The sequence below is a fragment of the Euprymna scolopes genome, chromosome 39, assembly GCF_053919585.1.
Source record: "Euprymna scolopes isolate OS-2025 chromosome 39, ASM5391958v1, whole genome shotgun sequence".
In the NCBI taxonomy this organism is placed as follows: domain Eukaryota; kingdom Metazoa; phylum Mollusca; class Cephalopoda; order Sepiida; family Sepiolidae; genus Euprymna; species Euprymna scolopes.
Window position 1 is genome coordinate 60281151 of NC_136520.1, and position 27481 is coordinate 60308631.

General features: G+C 32.4%; 1 protein-coding gene across 5 annotated transcripts in view; it reads left to right on the forward strand.

Annotated features, from left to right (window-relative positions):
• The window catches only part of LOC145263799 (uncharacterized), a 1000930-nt gene that overhangs the window by 927400 nt on the left and 46049 nt on the right, over positions 1-27481 (forward strand). For all 5 annotated transcript variants that reach the window (XM_080120860.1, XM_080120861.1, XM_080120862.1 and 2 more), the window contains one exon: positions 11072-11149. In XM_080120860.1, the coding sequence (XP_079976986.1) occupies positions 11072-11149 (78 nt within the window). The remainder of the gene's footprint in view (positions 1-11071; positions 11150-27481) is intronic.

Genomic DNA, 27481 nt, shown 5'->3' on the forward strand with positions numbered 1-27481 from the left:
ATAAATTATAAGATGGTCACCATCATGAATTTTGGAATATAACTTTTTGTCATTTATTCTCTATATTGCTCTGTAATTACATTGAGCTTCTTAAATAAGGATTGATATATATTATAAAAAAATATATTTCTACAGAAATATATATATATATATATATATATATATATATATGTTTACTATAATAATTCTTAAATACCTACAGACACTAGTGTTTCATCCTTTCTGGGAATCATCAGTGCAAGGTGTCATGATTAACACCGGTCGAGAGATTCGAACTCGGCAACGAAGCCATCTCTGACTCCATTAGCAAGGATCAAATTTATTCAGCCACCGTTAACGACGAAAAATATTGTTGAAATTTAAAAATTTATTTTTAAATGTTTTTAACGTCTGTCAGAGTGATCTAATCATTATATGATGATCTGTGCATTCGAGCTAAATTGACAGACTTTATTTCAACTGTAAAGTGCTCAACGATAAGAAACGAGTTTCTTAAAGGAGAGGCTAACATAATTATTTACTACAATAATTATTATATATAAAATATATATATATATATATATATATATATATATATATATATATATATATATGAAAATATTATTTTTTCAATTATATTCCACTTTTTATTTATAGAAATCCTTAATTTTTGAAGCTCATACAGAGCATATAACAAATAAATGACAAATTTTTTCTAAGCTAAAAATGACATAATGCAAGTAAAAAGAGAAGGTAATTCCAACTTCTCTTTCCATTTTCGGATTTTGTATTTATGCCCAAATGCATTTTATTTTATTTTTTGGTGGATTGATAGTTGCTATTTTTTCTGATGAGTTAAGGGCAAAATAGATTCATTGATTGATATAATAATTAAATGAATGATTTTGTGCTATGAAGCAATTATTCTCAAGAATTGTAAATGTCAACTGAATTAAAAGAATACATTGTAAGATGGTCAATATCATGAAATTTGGAAAATAGACTTTGTCATTTATTTGTTATATATATATATATATATATATATATATATATATATATATATATATATATATATAGTGAATAAATGACAAAAGACTATATTCCAAAATTCATGATGTTGACCATTTTATAATTTATTCCTATAATTCAGTTGCCATTTTTCTTGACAGTATCTGTATCCAATTTTCGGATTTTAATCATATCAAATCATACTTTATTTCCTTTTGATGGATTGATTGTTGCTATTTCTTCTGATAAGTTAAGGGCATAATAGGTTCACTGATTGATATAATAATTAAGTGATTGATTTTGCACTACGAAACAGATACTGTCAAGAAATTGTAAATGTCAACTGAATTAAAGGAATAAATTATAAGATGGTCAACATCATTAATTTTGGAATATTGTTTTGTCATTTATTCACTATATTGCTCTGTAATTACATTGAACTTCTTAAATAAGGATTGGTATATATCATAAGAAAATATATTTCTACATGTATGTATATATATATATATATATATATATATATATATATATATATAAATAATTATATTTAAGTACTCTGCATTATTGTTTCCATTGAAGACACTGGAGTTTTATTCATTTGGTTATGTTGGAATTGTGAAAAATTGGTACTTCTGATAAGTTATAAGAGCAGAATAGATTCATTAATTTATATAATAATTCAATGAATGATTTTGCGCTATGAAACAGTTACTCTCAAGAATTGTGTCAACTGAATTAAAGGAATAAATTGTAAAATGGTCAACATCATTAAATTTGAAGTATTGACTTTTGTCATTTATTTGTTATATATATATATATATATATATATATATATATATATATATATATACAGGGTGTCCACAAAGTCTAACTACATAATGTAGCCAAACTTTGTGGACACCCTGTAGATTATACAGCCAGACTTTGTGAGAACCCTGTAGATTATACAGCCAGATTTTGTGGACAACTGTAGATTATGCAGCCAGACTTTGTGGGTACCCTGTATATATATATATATATATATATATATATATATATATATATATATATATATATATATATATATAATTTTATTTAAGTACTATATATTGTGTCCACTAGAGGTTTATCCATTTGGTTATGTTGGAATTGTGAAAAATGACAGCTTATTTTTACTCATCAGTTCCGTTTAAAACAAAATGTCTTCTGGTTTTCCACGTTTTACTTTAAATAGGATTTGATGATTGTATTTGGAATAGAATGAGCCAAAATATTTCCTGATTCTAGGATGACTAGATGTATGCCCAATGAACACAGTAATCTATTGTATTTGAATAAACTTTTTTGGTGTGTGTGTGTGTTGTGTGTTTAGGCAGTATTCTTTCATTTAAGCAAACATTGTTAAACACAACAAAAACTTTTGCTTGATTATACATTTTTACTTATTTATTTATTTATTTATTCCTAATAATTTTTTAGTTTCAAAATCAAAACTATTAATGAATGCTTGATATGTCTCACAAATACTTTCGGTTCTTTGTCGTTTCCGTAAAATGTATGCATTGTTCAGGTATAATAAACCTAGAAAACAAAGCTGCTATTTTTTCAGAGAAAATATTACAAAATGGAACACGATGGGGCGTGGGGGTGCTCTAGTGGATGTCTTCTGTGTACCTTAAACCGGTAATCTCCAAAAATACCGTTAGGGCTTACAACATGGCCGCCAGAAGAGTCAACAAAAAACTGCGAATAAAATATATAAAACTCGTAATTTCTGTTTTTAAAGTGGGTTGTCAATTTTCTTTATGAAATATACTTCCAAAATAAACTATTACAGTCGTTTAAAACATAATAGAAGTATTATTTTTTAAAAACAATGTTTACAAAATGTCTACGCACGTTCGTAGACATTTTGTAAACATTGTTTTTAAAAAATAAAAAATAATACTTCTATTATGTTTTAAACGACTGTAATAGTTTATTTTGGAAGTATATTTCATAAAGAAAATTGACAACCCACTTTAAAAACAGAAATTACGAGTTTTATATATTTTATTCGCAGTTTTTTATTGACTCTTCTGGCGGCCATGTTGTAAGCCCTAACGGTATTTTTGGAGATTATCCTTAAACCAAATGGAATATTCATGGATAGTTTCTTTTCAGAATCCTTCCATCCGATTTAGTCTCGAAAGACAATGCATACCCTCAGCAAGGGTAGCTGGGTGTGTAATTGTGAGGCAAAGATTGTGCAAATCCCAACCGCACCTTTCCAGAATCGGTACTGCTTGACTCTAGCAGCAAGGTGAAGTTCAGAATGACTGAAAAAAATGCCGAAATAAGCGGAGAGCACCTGTAATATCCAAATGGTCACCCATTTTAGTACTGACCAGGTTGGTGGTCTAAGGGGAACCAGTGTGTCAACGTGACTCTGGTATACACAGTCTTTTACAGCAATGATGATGTGCTCATAAATGAATTTATACATAAATAAATATGACAACGTGACTTGTGTAGCAAGACAGTATCCACTCCATCCTTAGTGGAAAGTTCAAACACAGCAAACTTGAAATATATATCCATATCTGTATAAAACAAAACTACATAGTTGCTTCCTAACTAACTACCACATTGTCGACTCAAGTATAGTTTTGTTAAATACTTACTAGCCGTGTCCTCATGTGATCTAGTTCGACCAGTTCTATGGTCTTTTTTGTTGAAGTGTTTAATGGCCACTATGTTTATCTGTTTGATTTTGTGAAATCAAACATCCAAAGTGTGTTACTAATCATTAATTAAAATAGTGAAAATGGACTGCTTCCCCACAGACTTCAACGTGGTTGGTTTTAAAGTCTAATGTAAAAAAATACTTGTTGAGACGTCCCTTTAAATTAATCAGATTTTCTTTATCCTGTTGATCATCAGCAGCAGCGCTGGGAACAGTTTGTTGTATTGGTGTGACCTATGAACAAAAATTGACAAACGAAAGAAGGTATCATTTGTTTTATCTTATTTAACTTCGTATATTCATTTATTTTTCAAGATAATCACAATAAAAATCAGTAAATATGAACTTACTGTTTGATTTAACCGGGATGGTGGAGGTGTTAATATTACGAGAATATCATCTCTTTTTCAAAAGAAAAGGGAACAAAGAAAACATTGAAATATCGTAAAGCAGAAATGGATGTATATGAAGTTAAAACAATAACAAAAACAGATAAGACCTTCTTTCGTTTGTCCATTTTTGTTCATATGTCACGCCAATCAAACAGCCGGTTCCCTGCATTGCTTTAGCCTTCTTATACTCCTCCATATCTATTTATCAGCAATGCCTCAAGCAAACAACCTTTCTCTATTATGTATGTATTTATGTATGTATATATATATATGTGTGTGTGTGTATGTATATATATATGTGTGTGTATGTATATATATGTGTGTGTATGTATATATGTGTGTGTATGTATATATGTGTGTATGTATGTATATATGTATGTATATATATATGTATGTGTATATGTATGTATATGTGTGTATGTATATATATATATGTGTGTATGTATGTATGTATGTATATATATATGTATGTATATATATATGTATATATATATGTATGTGTATATGTATGTATGTGTATGTATGTATATATATGTATATATGTATATGTATGCATGTATGTATATACATATATATACATATATATGTATGTATATACATATATATACATACATAATATATACATATATGTATGTATGTATATATATATATATACACACACATACATATATATGTATGTATATATATATATATATATATATATATATATATATATATATATATAATTTATTTTGCCATGCTTTTATGCCCAACTAATCCAATTTCTGAATGCCTTTCCGAAGAGAATCAATTTTGTTATTTCTGAGTCAATTCTGAAATTGTTATTGTATGTTTTATTAGTTTGATGCATTTCTTGTGATTTTATGTAAATTCACCTATAACAATTTGTCTATGATTGCAATCGGAGCATAGCTGTCACATGTGGGCTGGTGTACTAGCCACCGGTCTTTTATTCTTAGATACGGTAACAACAAAAGAATCCCTAATCTAACAGGTGTTACACTGCCTATCAAACACCAGCCCCTGTCCCATCACTGCAATGTTGCATCATTCTGCTTGTTTTGCAGGTGCTCCTATGGAATGTGCTCCACTGAACTGACTGCACTTGTATCAATTCAGCATAAATACTCATAATAAACCAGATTAGCAGCAACAAAATCCCACCCCTTCTCTGTAAAGTTTCCCCCCTCATCCCAGATGCCAGGAAATTTTCTACTCTAATAGCATTTTGATTTGGAACGTTTGAAAATGTTTATGGTTCTCCACTAACTTGATCACTACACAATCATGTTGTTAAAAACGTTTTTTTTTTGTTTTCTTTTGGATGAAGATGCAATGTCCTATCTCTGCACGTGCATATTAACAGGTTAACCCCAATGCTAACCCTCATCCCATTAAGGATGTTGCTCTTTACCACGCATGGCAGTCATTTACTGTTATGATGAGTCTTTATTTTGTGTATCGTGTTGGAATCTATGGAGACAATGAAGGTAAAGATGTTTTCAATAAGCCATCTGAGAAATTAAATTTGTTTTAATTATAGATATTGAAAAAATTATAGATATTGAAAAAAAAATCACAGATATTGAAAAAATTATGAATGTTGAAAAAAAATTACAAATATTGAAAAAATGATAGATGTGAAATGAATTTTAGATATGAAGTAAATTTTAGATATAAAATAAATTATAAATATTGACTGAATGTTGGATATTAAATTTATATATATATATATATATATATATATATATATATATATATATATATGAAACGTGTATTTACCAACATAATGTTTTTCTTTTTTTTTTTTCCCCTCTTCTGGGGAAGAGCTACTACTCTCGAAAATTAGGGACATCAACACCTACCATCTTATGTGACACATTATGTTGGTAAATAAACGTAATTTAATCGAAAATTATTGAAAATTCCTTATAATTTCGCCATTATTCTTTTATATATTAACTCGTGTCCATGGTGTTTCCCATGAACCGCATTGATATAGCCTTCAAACACATATTTGTTAGATTATTGGTAAACGCTGCCTTTTTATCTGTCATTGTATTACACTTCCAACTTGCCAGCTAATGATTAAACAAAAGTAGCAACTTGTGTTCAGTGACTCGTTTACAAGAGATATTGTGCTTTTTGCATTGGATAAATGTATGAAATTTTGTCTGTATTCACTGCGCATGTTTCGATCGTTCATATATTGTCTTTGTCCGCATCTTGTTTAATTGGTGGCTAATAACTATGGATCAAATTTAATGTAAATCTGAAATATTTATTTATTTGCGGACTATTATCTTCATCTTCATAGTTGTTGTTTCACAACGTTTCGGCCAACTATTCCTCTGGCCTTCGTCAAGTGGTTAACCGCGACTTTATCCTCAGTAATTACTGCCTTCCATAGTTGTTGTCGTCTCAATACGTTTTGGCCAACTAATATTCTGGTTGGCTTTGGGTAGGATTGAAGCTACTATCTTCAGCTATCTATCTGCTCGCCCGGAATCGTAGAAATTCAACGCCTCTATCTACTGCGTTACAGGCTCCGAATGTTATGAAACAACTATAAAGATGAGGATAACAGTCCGCAAATAAATGTACCAATTATGCATCTCAAAGGATTCCAATAAGAAAATAACACATCATGTAAGTAGTCCTGGGAATTAAAAATAGTTTTCAGTGTGTAGCTGATCTGTATAAGTCTTGAACTTTCAAATTATGCAGGCAAAGAGCAAAGATCTTTTCTCGTGTGGACATAAAAATTATGTTTGTGAATTCTTAAAGATCCAGTATTTTTATGCAACATGATTGGTTGCTAGCAGAACGTGGCCTCATTTGATTGGCTAGTTCCTATCATCAGTGTCTATAAGTAGAACCTTCCAATTTTCTTTAATCATACACTCTAGTTATGTCAAAAATATTGCAACAAGGAGTATTTATTAATTCATGCCTAATGGATATTGTTAAAATTTTCGCAAAAATCGAAAATGTCTGAATTTTAACAGTGGGGTTCCATCCACTTTTTATCTCTTTTGTGTAAAACTAAATTATAAAAACATCTTTCTTCATCAAAAAAAAAATCCTCCGATCATACCACATACTCTTAAAATTGCTTATAATATAACAAATTAGGACATATCCTTTAAAACGTGGTATTGATCAATTTTCGATCTGAAATTTAACTCCTAAAACCAACAGCTTTGTTCCAAATTCATAATGATCTGTTAATTAGTTTAGGAAGAATTCTGTGCATACAAATACATAAACGTACCGAACTTGACCATCATCATGTTGTATGAATCCGAAGATTCTATTGTTGGAATTGGTTTTCCTGATATTTTCCTAGTCAGTTATTTCTAGAAAGACGTCGGATACTGACGGGAGGAACCACATGAAGGTTGCTGACATCCTAAGTGAAAGGCTTTTTGCCTAATTTGTTTCGAGGAATGTATATTTTTTTTAAACAAATAAATTTTTCAAAGGTTCTATGATAAGTAATAATTTTATTTTTCCTGTTTGGCATATGAATAACTTTTGGGTAATTTAATGCTAGATTCTAATCAAAATGGTTGTCTAACCTATTCCCGAAGAAGGGCGTATACCGATGGTATTATTGTGTAAACGAATCCAATTAGGTCCGAACTCTCTAGTTAGTCAATTACATAGTTAAAGTTGGTGTGAATTACGTGTTTTTTTTTTTTTTTTTTTTTTTTTACCTCATCCATTATTTATATACTAGCCGGGGTGCCCGGTGTTGGCTAGGTGTTTGGAGGTGTGTGTTGAGCAAAAACAAAAAAGTGGTAGTAGGCAGGCGGGCTCAAACCTGTGACGTGAAGGTGAAAAACAAAGTCAAAGAAAATCTGACGTCTTACCGATGCTCTATGACATGACCCGGAGTTCGGAACGTTAAAATTAGGCAAAGTCAAACCAACCAATACGATGACTTGCAAAAATGGCTGGCAAAAAATCGACCCCTTCTTGTAGAAAACTGCCCAATTGAAGGTAAAGGAATTAATGTTTTGGGCCAATTTTTTATATTTGTCATCCGAGATGCCAAGCTTCAAAATGATACCTATCTTGTGAAAAAAAAAAAAAAAAAAATCTGTCACCTGTCGAAAGTTTTAGGCATACATACATGCATGATGATGATTGCAACGTCTTGTCAGACGAGTGCCACTCCCTCAGACACTTAAAGTCCATGCGCTCAAAAATGATTTTTTTTGTTTTTTTTATTCCTACCAGTCAATTCACACGCTCAAGCAGGCATGACACCGAAGACGGTCATTGAGATCAATTATTACATGCTTCCAGCATTTCAAGCCTCCATGCATCAGAACTTTTTCATCGTCACAGGACCATTTTTATAAACAAATGCCTTAGGGAGTATCTATACAAAGATGATGTTACAGAGTCTTAGCTTTGTACGACAGCTAAGTCTCTCTCTCTCTCTCTCTCTCTGTTCAAAATGTTGAGATTCAGCAACAAGCAAGAGCAAGATAGCCAGCAACAAGTTAAACTGCAGACCAGCTTAATGCGAGCACTGGTCTCCCGCTTTATGGTTTTTTAAATCAAAGATTTGCTTTTCCTAGAAAGGTTGCCTTCACCACGGCTTACGGGAGCCCTCTCCACCCCAACACACACATACATACACACAAACACACAGTTCCAGTTGGCCGTTGACCCCGAAAAAGGGTTCATTCGCCCTTTGGAAAGTCTTGTTTTTAATCCTTAAAACATACATACATACATACATACATACATACATTTAAACAAACAGTTGAGATTTATATTATAGAAGAATACCCGTCCCAGGACAAGTAAAATTAATTCTCTAAACAGGACAGTTTTCCACTGTTTTTTTTTTTTTTTTGTCAATTTTCTTTTTCATTTTGTTCTAACTCAAGATTGGACATCCTACCGAATGCTAAATATCCGCCAGATATCTCACACATTCTGACCGAGAGATCTTTTTAAGATTCTTACTCTCCCTTTAAGTGGAATTGTTTGTATCTCTCTTGAACTGGGTCCATCGGGTATATTTGCCAAGTAGTTTTTAGAAATTCTTTTCATGAATCCAGTTGTTCCTATTATAACTAGAATGATGGAGATCTTCCTGAGATTCCAGTTTCTTTTCATGTCGTACATATTTCATCATCTTTTACCTCTCAGCTCTGCTGTTGGGAACACTAACTTCTACTCCACAGAATAATATTTAAGGTGAGACTAGTAGTCCTAATAATTCGAATTATCAACTATCATGCACAGTCGTGAAACATAACAGCTTCCTTATGTTAAGAATAGGTAGGTTTGAAAACACTTTTTAAAAATCATAGCAAGCTCGTCTGATGGTTATCATACTTGACTCACTGTCTTTAGGTTTTGGTTTCGATCTCACCTCGAGTATTTTTGTTTTTTTTTTTTACTTACAAAAAAAAGCCAAGTACGTCCAAGGATGGAATACTGCTGCCATATCTGGGCAGGAGCTGCTAAAAACAGCCTATCCTGCCTTGACAGAGTACAAAATAGACTTTGTGGCTTAGTGGGGGATGCCCTTTTCTCTTCCCTGCAACCTCTCTCCCACAGAAGAGACGTTGCAAGCCTATCTTTGTTTTATCGTTATTTCAATGGCAGGTGCTCGTCTGAACTCCAATCTCTGGTCCCCCCCCCTCGCCAATCTTTTACAAAAAACACCCGTCTAGCTGAATCTACTGTCAAAAACTTTCCCCACTCGTTATCCATGCCTAAATCAAAACGTAGATTCCATTAACAAAGCTTCTTTCTTAGAACTGCACGCCTGTGGAACTCTGTTCCGTCTGCCTGCTTCCCTGCTGACTGCAACTTGGATGTCTTCAAGTCCAACGTAAACAAATTCCTGATGAACCGCCCCCCTTAAATAGACATTTTAAATATCCACACTAACGTACTGTACTTACAATAACCCTTATCCCTGAGTGGCTTCCGGGCCTTGATAAGTGGTGACTACCTTGTAAAAAAAAAAACTAATTTTATTTATTGCAGACAATTATCCTAATCTTTTATTAGTTGTTTCACGACGTTTCGGCCAACTATTCCTCTGGCCTTCGTCAGGTAGTAACCGCGACAGAAGGCAGTAATTGCAGTCAGGAGATTCAAAGTTTCTATCCTGATGAAGACCAGAGGAATAGTTGGCCGAAACGTTGCGGAATCACTAATAAAAGAGGATGATAATAGTCCGCAATAAATAAAATTAATAAATAATGCTCATCTCAATGAATTCCAATTAAATAAAAAGTGAATTGTTTAGAAAAACAATAATACTCGTATATGTCGCAGTTTCTTTCCGTTTTTTTTTTGTTTTTTTTAACTTCATTTTTTTTTTTTTTTTTTTTTTTTTTTTTAAATTTTTTTAAAGGAATTTAACGTCCCGTTTAATAACTACGGTATTCCTGTATATAATTAATAAGAAATCTGCATTAATTAAAATATAATACTTATGCATATTTTACGGGCGGCCTGCTAGTATAACATATAAAAACGATAGGGTTTTTCTATTGTGTACTATCGAATTAATTTGAAATGGCGTGTTTTGACTTAATCGCATTTATGCATTGCAAAAAAAAAAAAAAAAAATTTTTTTTCTTTTTTTTTTCTTTTTTTTTTTTTTTTTTTTTGCTTCGACAGAGTTAAACTGTAATTGAACTAAGAAACCTTATCACAAGATATGCACAAATTAAGAATATCCGTGTTCTGATATATAAATAAAAGTTTACTGTGGTATTTTTATTTTATATATATATATATATATATATATATATATATATATTTATTTATTTTTTTAGAAGAATGCGGATGAAGAATAAATTGAATTTTGTTTGATGATTTTTTTTCTTTTTTTTTCCTTTTTTTTCTTTTTTTTTCCTTTTTTTTCCTTTTTTTTTTTTTTTTTTTTTTTTTTTTTTTTTTTCGTTAAGGAAGAATTTTTACACAATATTTTTTTCTATTTTAGGAGGAACAGAAAGCAAGGCTCCAGGCTGAGAAAATACGCATCGCACTTGAGAAAATCAAAGAGGCTAAAATCAAAAAGGTGAGTCTACATTTCATTTTTTTTTTTTTATCTATCTGAGATTGTTTTTGCCTTTCTCTGATCAGTTACAATATGAGCATAGGTAAAAAAAAAATAAAAATAAATAAATAAATGGTATAATAATTAGTGATCGAACGATTTCAATATTTTTACCGATTTCATACGAAATTTCCTGATTCTGATTCTTGATAAATCTCTGAATATTTATCTATGGAGTTGTTATTTTCCCCGATTACAGTAAAAAAAAAAAAAAAAAAAAAACCTGTTAAATGTGCAGATATTTTCTCAAACATAAAAACACATTTGTAAGGGGTGATCTGTACATTTTAGATTTAGTGGTAGCTTGAAATCAATAAATATTTATTATTTTGTTATTACTACCAGCAGTGGAAGATTTTGCTTTAAACAAAATCAAATAAAAAAAGACAGTTAAAAGAATCGTTTTTGGCATCGGAAAATAGGCACTAATTTTTTCCGATAAGCCCAAATCTTTCCTATTCAGATTCTGATTAATCATCCTAACACAAAACCACTTTTGTTATCATAAAACATTTAATTTATTTATTTATTCTTATCTTTCTATAATCAGTTACAATATGAGCATAAGTAAAAAAAAAAAAAAAAAAAAATGAGTATTATAATAAAACGTACGACCGAACTATTAGCAGAAATCTCTTGTAGGTGACACTCCACCCCGAAAAAAAATACAGCATCCATGAAATCATAATTAAAATTTATAATCCTTTCTGCAATCCAGATATATGTAGCAAAAAAATAAACTCTATTCTATGCCTGACTTGTCCACTGAGTTTTCCTAATAAATGTCCAACAGTCTTTGTTTTATCTCTGGTTAATAATATGAGTAACTACTTTGGTGATCGTCTCACCAGTATTTAGTTTGATTTTGAATGTGCTTCACATTCTCCGGACCCCCCCCCCCAGGGTTTGGTTTGATATAAAACTACATTGGCTGTCAAGGCTCCAATTTGAGAGCTTTGAAGAGTGTTCAATTATGTTTTAGTTTTGATTACTTTCAGTAGTTGTACCTGTAAGAGTCCCATCTCTGGTTTAAATAGAATATGTCCAGGGTGTAGGTGAAATATGTCAGGGTCTAGGTGAAATGGGTAGAACAGAATAAATTGTCTTATATCGATCTAGTTATCTAACTTTGTAGTATTTAACTATCTATCTATCTAACTGGAGAGGTAGACAAGAGATGGATATGATAAATATTTATAAAAGCTGTCAAAATATAACAAAGCTAGATCATGGACAAGTTTACCGGAAGGTCTGGTCAGCTGATCGGGTCTACGTGTGAGTCACATGATCAGGTTAGCTGGAGATCAGGAGAGTTGGAACTTGGATTGAAGCAGAGCGGTTGGGCTTTACGTTTTAATCTTTTTATTCAATTATTCTGTGGGCTTGCAATTTCACAATTGTCTAACTCCTTACACTCTCTTATGAAATAGGTAGAACAGAATAAATTATCTGTCTATCGATTTAGCTATCTGTCCATCTCGATCTATCTACCTATCTATCTATCTAACTGGAGAGTTAGACAAAAGATGGATATGATGAATATTTATAAAACCTCTCAAAATATAACAAAGCTATATCATGGACAAGTTAACTAGAAGGTTTGGTAAGCTGATCGGATCTACATGTAAGTCACATGATCAGGTTAGCTGGAGATCATCGAAGAGTTGGAACTTGGAATTGAAGCAGAGCGGTTGGACTTTATAGTTGTCTCTCCTCCCCTCTTGGGAGGGAGTGACGTGTCTCTTAATGTAGATGTTAAGACCACAAGCAAATAAACTCACTTTCTATTCTTCTGCGCGACATCCTGGAAAGTGAAATAAAAACTAAATATGAAAACCAATCATCGTCTTGGAGTCAATGTGTTTCATCCAAAAGGTTCCAGCCCCCTCCAAGAACAAGATTGAGTCAGGATGGACCAAGTTCAGTGAGCAGAGAAGATAAAGGTATGTCGAAAATACACATATGACCCAAACGCATATGCATATGAACATTAGACGATCACGAAGCATAAAACGGATTCAGAAGTGAAAAACCACTAATAGACATTTAGTAACACATTTAGGACACGTCACAAACAAACACGAAACGTATACACCCATTTACATGGGTGCTGTTCATGTTAGATAACGTAACATGACTCATTTTGGTGCCGTTTTTGGTACACCATTATATAACATAGCATGAAACACAATTGCTTCAGGATTAACTAGCTAAATATATTAACAACTTGAAATCATAAAATATAGTACAAATGAAGATGGTTGTGTGAAAACTGTTAAAAAACGGAATTTTCCACATGGGGATAAACTAAGCAGAAGAGTGGAAAATTCCACTAGAAGTTAAGGATTAGAATTAGAGATGTAAGTAAGATGTTGCATTATTTCATTCTCATAATTTCTTTTCATGCAACGCATGTCCTCAGTCTTAACTGGTCAGGTTTTACTTCTATACATGATCATTACTTTAACCAGAATACTGAGATATGTATGATCATTGTTTCCTTGGTAAGTCTTTCTCATCAGCGAAAATACAAAATACAAATTATTAGTTGTCTTTGTGTTGCATGGGGGGAAGGAGTGTCTATTTATATTGCATGTCAAATGTTCATTTTTACGGCACATCAGCTCTTTTATTTCATCTCCACATCTCTTGACCATATCGGCTCATCTGGAACAAAAGCTCTCTCATGTATGACAGCAAATGAAAGTTTCATTTTTCAGTTTCCCGGTCGAATGTCACATCCCTGGTTCTGCACCATCCCTAGAAGGAGGGTGGAGAATTCTGCTATCAATTTATCTGCCATACATCGCTATCTATCGTCTTTCATCTTCTCGGAATCGCAGCAGGCTCTGGATTGTAAACTGTCCAACTGGAGACTCAAACTTTAAACTGTAGACTGTTTAGCAAACGCATGTGCGGCCCCTATTTATTTTAAGGAGTGTGTGTGGAGCAGTAAACCCCGTTAATTGGCTTACACTCAAAATGCACCGACCTGCCTCGTGATCCCTTGCTGCATGCAGGTGTACATGTTGTCAATGGAAATCGATGGGTTTAATTTCTGTGCACTCAACTTGACACAAACAAGTTGTGTTCAACTCAGTACCTCATTAACCGCATTACTGACACACAACATACTGTATTAGCATTACACCAAAAGTTCTTGGCAGAAAAAAAATACAGTCAGACAAATTCATGTAGCAGTAACAACATTGGATACGGTTGTGTGAAAATTGTGTTACAAACAGAATTTTCCATATATGATCAGATTATGCAGAAGAGCGGGAAATTCCATTATTAGTTAAGGATTGAAATTAGGGCTGTGTGTTCAGGATGTTGCATCAGAAACAAGAAGTCTTCGATGACATGTAGTAGATAAGCTGATAAAATATTTTTCCTTTTTTTTTTTTTTCTGAACCATGAAGGAAAGTAGCCGTGTTCAGGAGAGATAAGTTTGGGTACAATATTATGTATCTTGTAAAAGAAAAAGGAAAACCCTGAAAGAATTGTTAAATCTCAAAGGATTTTCTGCTGTCATTGTCAATAACTTTTGCAACTTATTAAAAAGAAAACAGCTGCAACAAAAAAAGGACAGGAAAGAGAATTAACTACTGCTACATGTCATCAACACAACATGACTTCAGCTAGTTATGTGATGAGCTGTCATCCAAATAAGTGAACCTAGGAGGGCTGTGTCGGTTTCATCTGTGGGAGGAAGTTTACAGGAAATATCAAATTCACAAGCGGTCTTCAGATGCATGCATATCCTGGTCACAAGAAGATGACATACAGTGCCTAGCATTCCCAAATAGTCACCCACCTAATACTGGCCAGACTCTATGTCCCTTAACTTCAGTGATCTAATAAAAACCAGTGCGTCAATGCGATTATGTGAAATAATGGCTGTAGTATAAAAATCCAAGCATTCAGAATTGCATGATTTTATAAAAGTGTCTTTAGTTTATTGAGAAAGAACCATCTTCGGGTCAAGATCAAAGTGTTATATCTGTTCTGATGTTACACTTAAATTTTTTGTTCTAGGTTAGTGGAACAGAAATCCTTCATGACGGAGAAAATTTTTATTTTTGGTTCCTTTCTCCACATTAAAAAACAACCTTGTTATCTAACTCTGCTCTCGTGGAGAGGCAAAGTGAACAGGAACCATTAGCCATCTAGTGAAACCAGTTTGGTTGAAGAACTTATATGCATTTGAATATCTTATCTCTTTTGTTTGGCCTTCATAGAAGCAAGAAAGGATTCCCCAATATTTCCAACTGCCATAACACATGTTCAACACATGCGGAGTTGGGGGAGGGGGTTCTGGATAGATGAAGCAATAAAAATATGGCTAGTCTAAAGACATTTCCTTCTCACCGATATATTTTCATAGAATTGAATAAAAGAACTACAGAACAGTTATCATCTTCACAGATAATTCCTGCAAATACCAATTATTTGCAAAACAACACGTCTCTTTCTCTTTCCACCTCTCCCTCTATCTACCATATCTATATAATTAAAACAGCAGAAATTTTCAGTGTTATGTGACCGGTACTTTAAGAGTTTATTGGTTGAATATTTTCACACGCACACACACATACAGACTCTTAAACTACTGATCACATAACACTGAAATTAACAGGAAATAGAAATCATATACGGAGGATGGTTTATAACGAATAAAATCTTTGTTTGGATGGATGAATAACGCATATAGATATCGGCAAGTTGAATTGCTGACATTTCTCTTAGTTTGCGCATGTGTAAACTAATCATAGTGGTTCAATTTTGAAAACTTTCTTATCTGTTGGGTTTGCTCAAACGGTAGGGAACACGCCTGGAATGCAAAATGTTTTGATTTCGATTCTAACTGATGTTGCCCTAGCCAATTTTTTTAACTTCTGAAATCAGTACTATATATATATATATATATATATATATGTATTACAATAGAAAAATGCAAGCATGAAAAATAGCATGGTTAAGCTTAAACATGGAAAAGAAAAGGACAAGATATTCTAGTAAAAAATATAATGAATTAATAACTTAAAATATTGCAGCATTAAGAATTGATTATATAATGTTAAATTGAATTTAATAATCAAATTCTTAATATTTCTGCAATATTTTAATTATTAATTTTATTTATTTGCTATTCTTCATCATCCAACTGACAATGCTTCAATCCCATTAATGCTTTACATTAGTAAAAACAGGAGAAGTAGAACAGTTGAGGTAACAGATTCATTTCAAAGGAGAAGACCAAAGAAAACAAGCAAGAAAATGATGAGGATGGAATTGAGAGATGAATAATGATCTGCCTAGAAATGAGTTGGTTTAGAAGTTAATTTTTTAAAACCGTCCAACACATGCCAGCTTGTAAAATGGGCATTAAACTGATGATTAATATGCATAAGTTTCATAAAGACGAGAAATACACATACTAAACAAACTGACTTTGAAACCTAGTAGGTCATGCCCTTTTCTCTTCCCTGCAACTTCTTTCCTACAGAAGAGACATTGCGAGCCTGTCACTGCTTTATCATTATTTTCATGACAAGTGCTTGACTGAAATCCAATCTATGATTCCCCCTTGCCATACTTTCACAAAAAAAGCACTCGACTAGCTACAACCACTATATACGATTTCCCCCACTCTATCTGTGCCTAAATTTAAACGCAGATTCCATAAACAAAGCTTCTTTTCCAGAACTGCCCGCTTGTGGAACACTGTTCTACTAGCCTACTTCCCGGTTGACTACAACATGGTAGCCTTCAAATCCAATGTAAACAAATTCTTGTTGAACCGTCCCCATAAATAATCAAATTCTACCCAATTTACACCATTAATGATTACTAAACTACCACCTTACATTCATTAACCCTTATCCTCGAGTGGCCTTCAATCCTTGATAAGTGGTGACTTCCAAGTAATAAAAGAAAAATAAATAAAAAAAAAACTTCCATGAGCAAAATTTCTTTCTGATATAGTGGAAGATCCTGACACTCTTGAGAATGGGTTATTCCACCTATAAAAGACGTTAGCAAGCAATAACCAATGGGAGAAAGTAAGCTAATCTTGATACCCCGGCATTCAAGATACATTTGAGTGCCAATATCTAATTTATTACATTGAACCGTTGTACAATAAACTTGTTATGAATTATTCTGTGTGTCGAGTCTCATTTCATCCAATTAATTTATACTGATTATATTTACTCAAAGATATATCAATAACATAGCTTTCCAATTGTCTAGCTGAAAACACTATCAATAATTTCCCCCCACGCTTTATCTGTGCCTACACCTAAACGTAGATTCCTTGAACAAAGCTTCTTTCTTAGAACTGCACGCCTGTGGAACTGTCTTCCGTTTGCCTGCTTTCCAGCTGACTACAATATGGTTGTCTTCAAGTCCAATGTAAACAAGTTCTTGATAAGCCGTACCCCTTAAGTTAACAAATTTACTGAATTTCCATTACTGACAATTACTATATGGTCCAATCGACTACTGTACACTTTTTAACCCTTATCCTCGAATGGCCCCTGGGCCTTGATAAGTGGTGATGCCTATGTAAAAAAAAATATATATATTAATTGATTTTGTAAGATCACCTAATTTGCATATTGCTTTGTAAAAAGACATTTTATCAATTAACTATTTTTATTGCTTTCAAATTCAACGACTGTTTTTCTTTTTATAGTTTTATTTATATTTTTTAATATTATAGATAAATGCTTAGCAATTTTGTTGAAAAGTGTCTTTGCTGTTCTTTCCGGTTAATTTACTTATTGGGGGGGGCGATTCTTGTTACATTGTACTGTTATATTATAAACTTGTTATAACTTAGTTTGTGTGTTAAGTCTCATTCCATCTGGTTAATTTATATGGATTATATTCCCCAGAGATACTTTCCTAGAACTGCCTATTTGTGAAACACAATGCCTCATGACTGCTTCCCAACTGACTTTAACATTGTTGTTTTCAAGTACAATGTAAACAAATTCTTATTGGACCACATTCTTAAATAATCAAATTCCACCCAATTTCCACCAATTATCAATCATCTTCGTGTTGGCTCACCATCCAACTCATTTAACCCTTATCCTTGAATGGCTTTTGACTCTTGATAAATGATAACACCTTAGTATGAAAAGGTGGTCACACAATTTTATTAATATAGAGATTGACTTTTTTTTTTCTTTTTTGCTTGTGTAGATTGGTGATTTTTTTAAACCAACGCATTTCAGGTGAAAACATTATTACGTACGTACTTGTCAAAAATTACGAAAAATGATCCATTGGAAGATGTGCTGGATATATTTAAAAGAAAAAAATTATCTACAATAACGTTCTTTAAAGATTTGTTTAAAAATGGCGGACATTTTAAATCAGTTTATGTCAAGGGAGATAAGTTGATTTGTCATACCGAATTTATTGCGCAACTCTCCCACTTTCAAACATGCAATAAAACTTGATAATTCGATAAAGTTTATTTTCATTTGCAATTATTTTTTTTTCTACTGGGTCATTTTTCATAATTTTTGGAATTTATACTAATTTCGCCATGACACCTAAGTACCTAATAATGTTTTCACCTGAAATGTGTTGGTTTAAAAAATACTCAATGTAAGCAAGCATCGAAAAATCATTGAGTTATCTGCCCTTGATTAACATCTTGGGTCCCTATGTATTTAAGGTAATGGTAAACTAAAGTTGCTCTGTAAGGTTTGAATTTTCTGATCTTCCCTGGAGAGTGTGAATGGCAGAGATGCAGTTTTCCAGTTTCTATCTTGGAAAGCTTGTCAACAGACCAATGACTCACATCCAACGATGTGCATTCACACCAGGTCTTGTGAAGTAGGTGGCAGGAGGTGCGGGGGGGGGCGGTGCAAAAGGTTTACTCTTTGTCAGTACCTACTCCTCACCTACACCCACCAACTACACTTCCAAGCCACCACAGCTGCTCCCCCCCCATTTACCCTACCCTTCTCTTCCCCTGTCCTGCCCAAACCCATGACCCTTCTTCACATCATCTGATGACTTGTCTCCTCCCCTCCTCCTGCATGCACAAGCACCCACACTTGGCTTTGCCCACTCCCTTCTTCTTGCCCTTCCCTGAGAGGAAAGAGAGTGACTCACTCACTTCCTTGTTTTTTCGACCCCTCCCTCCTCCTCCTCGTCTTTCTTCTTCCCCCCCCCCTCCCGCCTCCTCCTCTCAACAAATATCTGTCTTGTGACTGACCGGCTGGCATTATGTGGAGCAAACCAAGAAAGATTCGGATAAGAATATCATTCTATTTATATAAAAGAGAGATGATGCAGAAGGGAGTGAGATGGGGGGGGGGTACATGGTATTAGCATTTCTTCGGTTCCCCACGAGGACCGATTTAAATTGGATCATGACATATCAGAAAGATAATCTTGACTTTTTTGGTTATTCTCTACTTATGGAGACACCATATAAATCTAAAGGACTGACTCTCTCTATGTATGTGTGTGTTATATATAAGTGACAATGTGCGTGCGTGAGAGGACATTTCTCAACCCATATACTCAACGAATTTTTGATCTTTAGACTTGAAATTTGATATATACGATATTCAGACATGTGGAAAACTTTTTAATCGATTTTAATCCAGAAAAAAAGGGCCCCAAGAGGTAAAAAGTAGCAAATTGATACATGTGAGTCGTCTGATTTTTATATGTTTGTCAGCTGTTTCATGACTGCACATGCGCGGTGGAGAAACATGAGAGCTTCCTTATGTTAAGTATAAGTACGTTTGAAAACATATTTAAAGATCTTATCAAGGTGGTTTCATAGTTATCATACTTGACTCACTGTCTTTAGGTTTTGGTTTCGATCTCAGCTCGAGTATTATATTTTTTACTTACAAGAAGTGAAATGTTTAGAAAAACAATACTCGCATGCACATGTTTCAGTTTCTTTCTATTTTTTTTTTTTTTTTTTACTTCATATTTTTTAAAGAATTTTACGTTACATTTAATACCTAATACTTATTGTGATATATATATATAATTTTTTAATATATATGAAGAGAGCTGCTCGCCATTCATCGGCCTCCGCGTGGTGTTAGTGTCGCAAGACAAAATGACGGACAGCTCCCTTAAAATAATTTTTAGAAAAATAAATAAAAATAGACTTGGCATAAAAAAGGAAAGTGTAAATTTATTTGCCATTTTTTATGTGTTACACTCATATTGTTTATAATGTCCATTGGTCGGGTAGAGTGAAATGAAGAGATCCTTCTTGACTGGGTAAATGTTTTTTATGTTAAAATTTGAAGAGAAAAAGTGAAGAATTAAATGCTTTTTATGTAATGAAGAAAACAGTTCTTTTTAAGGAAGAATTAAACAATATAAAAGTCCCTCGCTTATTTTAGCGGAGAGATAGAAACGGGTAACAAGTCCATCTCCATGTGGAGGAATTGATTATTGAGCGTGCGCATGTTTAACGTCCACGCGGACAGAGTCGATGATGATGTTACAGCATGCTACCTTGTGGCCGATTGACTCGTTTGGGCGCAAAACGCCCGTTTTATAGATCCAGACCGGCTCCAAAATGCGATAACTTCTGCTGATATTTTGGCTTTTGGAAAATCGTTAAAAAGATAATCTTTTTAATTTTCTCATTGGTTGGTTGTGTCACATGATGGTGCTTTCAACTACGTCCGCCAAAAATATGTTATTTTTACTTTTGTTGTTTTGAGAAAAGTGCGTTGGCGTATTTTAAATTGTGCCGTTGCTGGACGAACTTATATTTTGCAAAATGTGCAGGGAAAATTGAGATGAATAACGGTTCGTTTATTTGTACGCAAGCATGTGTGTGTGTATACAGCAACTGTACATGCCACGAAACGTTGCTTGTACAATCACTTAATATTTGTAGAGAGTCGCTACATATATATAATAGTGAATAAATGACAAAAAAACTATATTCCAAAATTCATGATGTTGACCATCTTATAATTTATTCTTTTGAGTTGACATTTACAATTCTTGACAGTATCTGTTTTGTAACGCTAAATCAATCTCTTAATTATTATATCAATGAGTGAATCTCTTATGCCCTTAACTCCTCAGAAGAAATAGCAACAATCAATCTGTCAACAGGAAATAAAGTGTGATTTGATATGATTAAATCCGAAAATTGAAAGAGAAGCTGCAAATACTTTTAATATGGTTCCATTATGCCATTTTGAATTTTATCAATTCAGATTTGATAATTTATAATAATAACACTACAACTATTAATAATTTATAGTAATAATAATCATAAGTTATAATAATGATAATTTATAATACTATTACAACTAATAATAATTTATGATAATAGTAATAATTATGATAATAATTTATAACAACAATAATAATAATAATTTATAACAATTTATAGTAACAATAATAATTCATAATAATTTATGATAATAATAATTCATGATAAAAATTTATGATAATAACAATACTCATAATAATTTATAACAATAATAATTTATAATAACAATAATAATTTATAATAATAACAATAGTTATAATAATAATTTATGATAACAATAATTCATAATAATAACAATAGTTATAATAATAATTTATAATGAAAATAGTAATAATTTATACATTCCTAATGTATTTTATTTTATACTAATAAATATAACCACTCGAAAGAAAACAACTGCATATATAATGGTTAATAAGATGGATAGAGTGACAGTTGAATGATGAAGATTATGAAATGATTAAAAATCTCTGCATACCATCCACGCAAAGTAATGCACTGAAAACAGCGATTCTTCCCCCTTTGTCAACAACATTGCACTCGAAATGTGATGACTAAAGAACAACATAGGGTGAAGCAAGAGTTAAGAGGCGGCTGAAAGTAAAAACATGGTCTACTTTCTACCTTCCATATATTCCATGGATAGAATTGTACTCATAATTAGCATGAATAGATTAGTCGATGTAGAACAGTCGAGGTGGCAGCATCGGTTCACAGAGGAAGACCAACGAAAACATGGGAGAAAGCATGGAAGAATGGGCTTGAGAGCAAGAGGGATAAATACAGACCTGGCCAGAGATAGCTGGATTTTAAAGTCAATTTTTTTACAAACCATCCAATACTTACCAGCATGTAAAATGGATGATGATTGAAAAGGGATATATATTTTTGAAATAGTTGAGTGGTCTTATCTACAGTAATCGAGTAATACAATCATGTAAGTCACGTTAATAAATGGTTGTTTATAGCCGTAGCTGGTAATATGCTTAAGCTTTAGGCTTTCGGCATATCTTTCAATGTTCCTCCCAGTATTGAAGGAGTGGGTGAAGGAAGTTCTGCCAGCTTCTGCCATTACTAACCAACAAAGCATTATCACTATTGACGAAGGAAAGAGTCTGGCATGTGTAGACAGTGTGATGACGTGTGGAAATGAAATCTTGCCAGTTAGGGTTGAGGACATGCATCGCATGGAGAGAAATGATATGAAAATAATATTATGGATGTATAGTGTGCATCTTAAAGATTGGCTTAGATCTGATGACCTAGTACTTGATGTTTGGAAAATAAATGTTAATAAAATGATCATGAATCTTTTGGCCACAACTACATTTGCAACATTTGCATTTACAACTACATTTGCATTTACAACTACATTTGCAACATTTGCATTTACAACTACAATAGCAACATTTGCATTTACAACTACAATAGCTACATTTGCATTTACAACTACATTTGCAACATTTGCATTTACAACTACAATAGCAACATTTGCATTTACAACTACAATAGCAACATTTGCAACAACATTTACGGCTACAATAGTAACATTTGCAACATTTAAATTCACATTTACAACAACATTTACAACATTTTAAATTTACAACATTTACAACAACATTTACAACTACAATAGCTACATTTGCATTTTTAAACTACAATAGCAACATTTGCAACAACATTTACAGCTACAATAGTAACATTTGCAACATTTAAATTCACATTTACAACAACATTTACAACATTTTAAATTTACAACAACATTTATAACATTTACAACATTTACAACTACACTAGCACCATTTACAATAACAGGGAAAATACATGTATATTCTACTTCACAAAGAAGTATTGAAGGAGTGGGTGGAGCTGCCGTTACTAACCAGCAAAGCATTATCACTATCGACAAAGGAAAGAGTCTATCAGGCATGTGTAGACAATGTGATGTGTAGAAATGAAGCCTGGCCAGTTAGGGTTGAGGATATGCATTGCATGGAGAGAAATGATATAAAAATAATATGATGGGTGTATAGTGTGTATCTCGAAAGGCTTAGATCTGATGACCTCAGAGGAAAAAATCTGGACGGTATAGGGAGACATGTACAGAACGGGAGATTTCCATTATAGAGCCACATTGAAAGATTGGATTAGAGTTCTTGTGTTAGTGGATGTAGAACAGTTGAGGTAGCAGGGTCAGTCTATAGAGATAGGCCAAAGAAAAGCATGGGAGAAAGTGATAAAGATGGATTTGAGAGAAAGAGGAATAAAGAAAGACCTGGCCAGAGATAGGTTGTTTTGGAAGTAAATTTCTAAAAGCCATCTAATATATGGTAGCCTGTAAAATAGGCATTAAATCGATGGAAATGGATGGATGGGTCCAAGATTTAAAGAAATACAATTTCTTTGATTATTCAAGAAATAGCATGAAATTAATTGTAGAAAAAAAAAAAAAATGGATTATATTTTTACTAGGGAGTCATTCGCCAACCAAGGCCCAGAGGCCACTCGAGGATAAGGGTCAGGTGCCTTGTGAGACAACATTGATTATTGCTAATAGTGGAAATTGGGTATAATTGATTATTTAATGGAATGGTTCAACAAGAATTTGTTTATGTTAGACTTTAAAACGACCATATTATAGTCATTTGGAAGCAGCCTCATGGTATTTGATTCCACAGACATGCAGTTCTAGGAAATTAGCTTTGCCCATGGATTTTTTTTTTTTTTTAGTTTTAGACATGGAGAGTAGGGGACATTGTTGAAAGTGGTTCTAGTTAGGCGAGTGTTTGCCTTGAATTTTTTACAGAGAGGGGGCATAAATGGAATTCAATCGAGCACCTGATGGAGCAAAGAAAGAGGTAGTAGGAAGATGAAGAGTACATTTACCACTAGATTTTGAAGCTGATTTTGTACTCTTGTTTAGGCTGGAAAGGTTGCTTTGAACTGCCTCTTCCCAGTGCGGCTACAGTATTCTATTTTATGGTGTATTTACCTCTTATACAGGTAGATAATTGCGTTAGGAGTGAGGTAACTTCTGGAGCAGTAGAATGATTTAACCATTCTTAATGTGTGTTCATACAATCGGTGCATTAAGTGAGATAAAAGAAAATGGTATATAAATCCGAAGTGAGATTTACGGACAGAGCCATTTATAAAGATGCTTGGACACATGTTTTTTAAGGAGCGGGGGGGGTAATTTTCTTGCTCTGAGTCCTTTGAATAAGTATTATAAGTAAATAAAATAAAAAAAAATACTTTTGACCTACTTCAAAAAAAAAAAAAAATATGGGTCACTTTATGAGAATAGTGAAATCTAAGAAGACGTCATTTTAGTTTTCCTCTTCAGTCTTTTTCAAACATAATTATGTCACAGAATTATGTTTCACTATTCTTCTTGTGTTACGGGTTTTGTTTGTAGGCTCCTTAAAAAATATTCTTTCCTAGAAAAGTTTACTTTCCTTTGTTTTTTTGGGGTTTTTTTAAATTTTATTTTATGTTTTTATTTTTCAAAATATAATTATTTGGTAATTAATTAAAAAAAAAAAATTACTGAAAAATAAATTAATCAAAAGTTAATAAAAGAATGGAGATAATATAGAAATTAGAAATAATACATAAATGAAAAATAGTAATAAATCAATTAATAAATATAAAAATAATAGATGAATAAATAATTAAAAACCAATAAAAAAAAACGATAAATAATTATAAAAATAAATGAATAAATAATTAAAAACTAATAAAAAACCGATAATTATAAAAATAATAAATGAATAAATAATCATATAAAAATAAAATAAAATAATTAGAAAATTATAAATAAATCAATAATAAAAATATTAATAAATCAACAAATAATTTTTAAAATAAAATTATTTTAAAAAAATTATAAGCAAATTAATAATTTGAAAATTAAAAAGTGAATATTAATAAAAACTAGTGGAACCCATGGAGATTCTACAGCAGTATATTTCATATGTAAAATATTGCTGCTGGGCATTCTATCGCTGTTCAGCGTGATTGGAGACCCTGCAAATATTATTGTAGCTCTTTTCTGGTTAATGTAGTGTTAGAATATATCTTGTCATTACGGTTTATCTCCAATATCTTTATAGGAGTCTATGACATATTTCCATTGTATGAACGCCCTGAAATCCCATGATATCATTATACTATCTTTAGACAGAACAGATACTGCTCCTGGGTCCTAACCAGAAGACAAAGAAGGTATATTTTGGTTTCACATATGGCCCAAAAGCAACATCATTTGAAAAAAACATTTTTTTTTGTTTTTACGTTGCGTCTTAGGTCATTAGGAGATCCTATTTATTAAAATTGAGGATAAAAGGTGATAACCTACTACAAATTTAGCATATTTATATACTAACTAGAAAAGTTAACATATATATATATATATATATATATATATATATATATTATTTTTTTTTTCGAGGGTCTTTTCTTATTTTCTATAGCATTGAATGGTTCAGGATCGCCTGACGAAGTTTCATTGACTGAAACAGATAACTGTTTGTAGCGACCAAGTGTAACTTTTTACCCTCGAAAAAATAAAAAAATATTTTGCTCTTATTATTGAGCACTATCTAACAACCTCGTTGTATTCATTAGTCCCTACTTTTGAACATCTCAAACCTGAATTTTTATATATATATATATATATATATATATATATATATATATATTTGGGGGGAGGGGGTAATTGTGGCAACTAAAAAAAAGGTGCTCTTTATATGCGTGGTTGCCAAAAAAGCAATTTTAGCTAGTTGGCGCAATTACCCCGGACTTGGCACAATTACCCCAAAGTATGGTATTTGAAACGTACTCGGTTTGTATATACCAATCATAATGGATTAAAAAATCTTTCTCATAAATAAAGTTTCTTATAATCAAAAAAAATTTTTTGTATAAATTTGGAAGAAAAAATCTAAGCCCAGTGAATACCTTTTGATTGAGTTCCAGAGCATACAAAGTGTAATATAATAATTCTCCAATTTCCAAATATCAAGTTTTCTCAGTTAGTCATTCATTACTTTTCAAAAGGTAACCATTACAATATTGTTTTGTATTGCAACTAACATGACAAAATATGCAGCAATAACATAATTTTGCAGACTTGTTAGTTACAATATGAAACAATATTGTAATGGCTACCTTTTGAAAAGTAATAAATGACCAACTGAGAAAACTTGATATTTGAAACTTGAAAAATTATTATATTACACTAATATATATATATATATATATATATATATATATATATATATATATATATATGGCCCATTTGGTACTAGCCAGGCTCAACGTTGCTTAACTTCGATCATCTGGTGAGAACCGGTGTGTCAACATGATTGAGCCATATATATATACACACCGGTTCTCACTAGATGATCGAAGTTAAGCAACGTTGAGCCTGGCTAGTACCAAATGGGCGACCATCTGGGAAGTTTAGGCGCTGTATGTACCGTGCCGAGTCGTAAAAATTTCCAGGTTGATATCTGGGGGCACATTAATTCACTGGGAGGGATGCACCCCTCGTCTTCATTAAGACGTGCATCTATGAAAAGGAAACTCTGATGTATAAAATCTGCGGTCTACTGTATACTCTGTCCTGCGGCAGTCATCTGCACCGACAAAGATTAACAGTAATACCAAAAAGTGTGGTTGGTTCTACACAAAGCCTTCACCACTATAAATCATCTGTGTGGATTTCTAAGCAACTTAGTTGTTGTGGCGGAACCTCATACGTTGAAATCGACGGGAAAGTCCATCATTTTATATATATATGTATATATATATATCCAGTACGCATACTGCTGTCCTCATCTTGAATGTTATTCTCACAACGTTTTAGCTGATGTAATCTCCAACCATCTTCAGTTGCATCCTATAGAACTTACAAATCTGTATAGAAAATCAAACAAAACCCTTTATTTTATTTGCAGGAGTAGATTGCGCTCATTCAAATAACAAGGATTTGT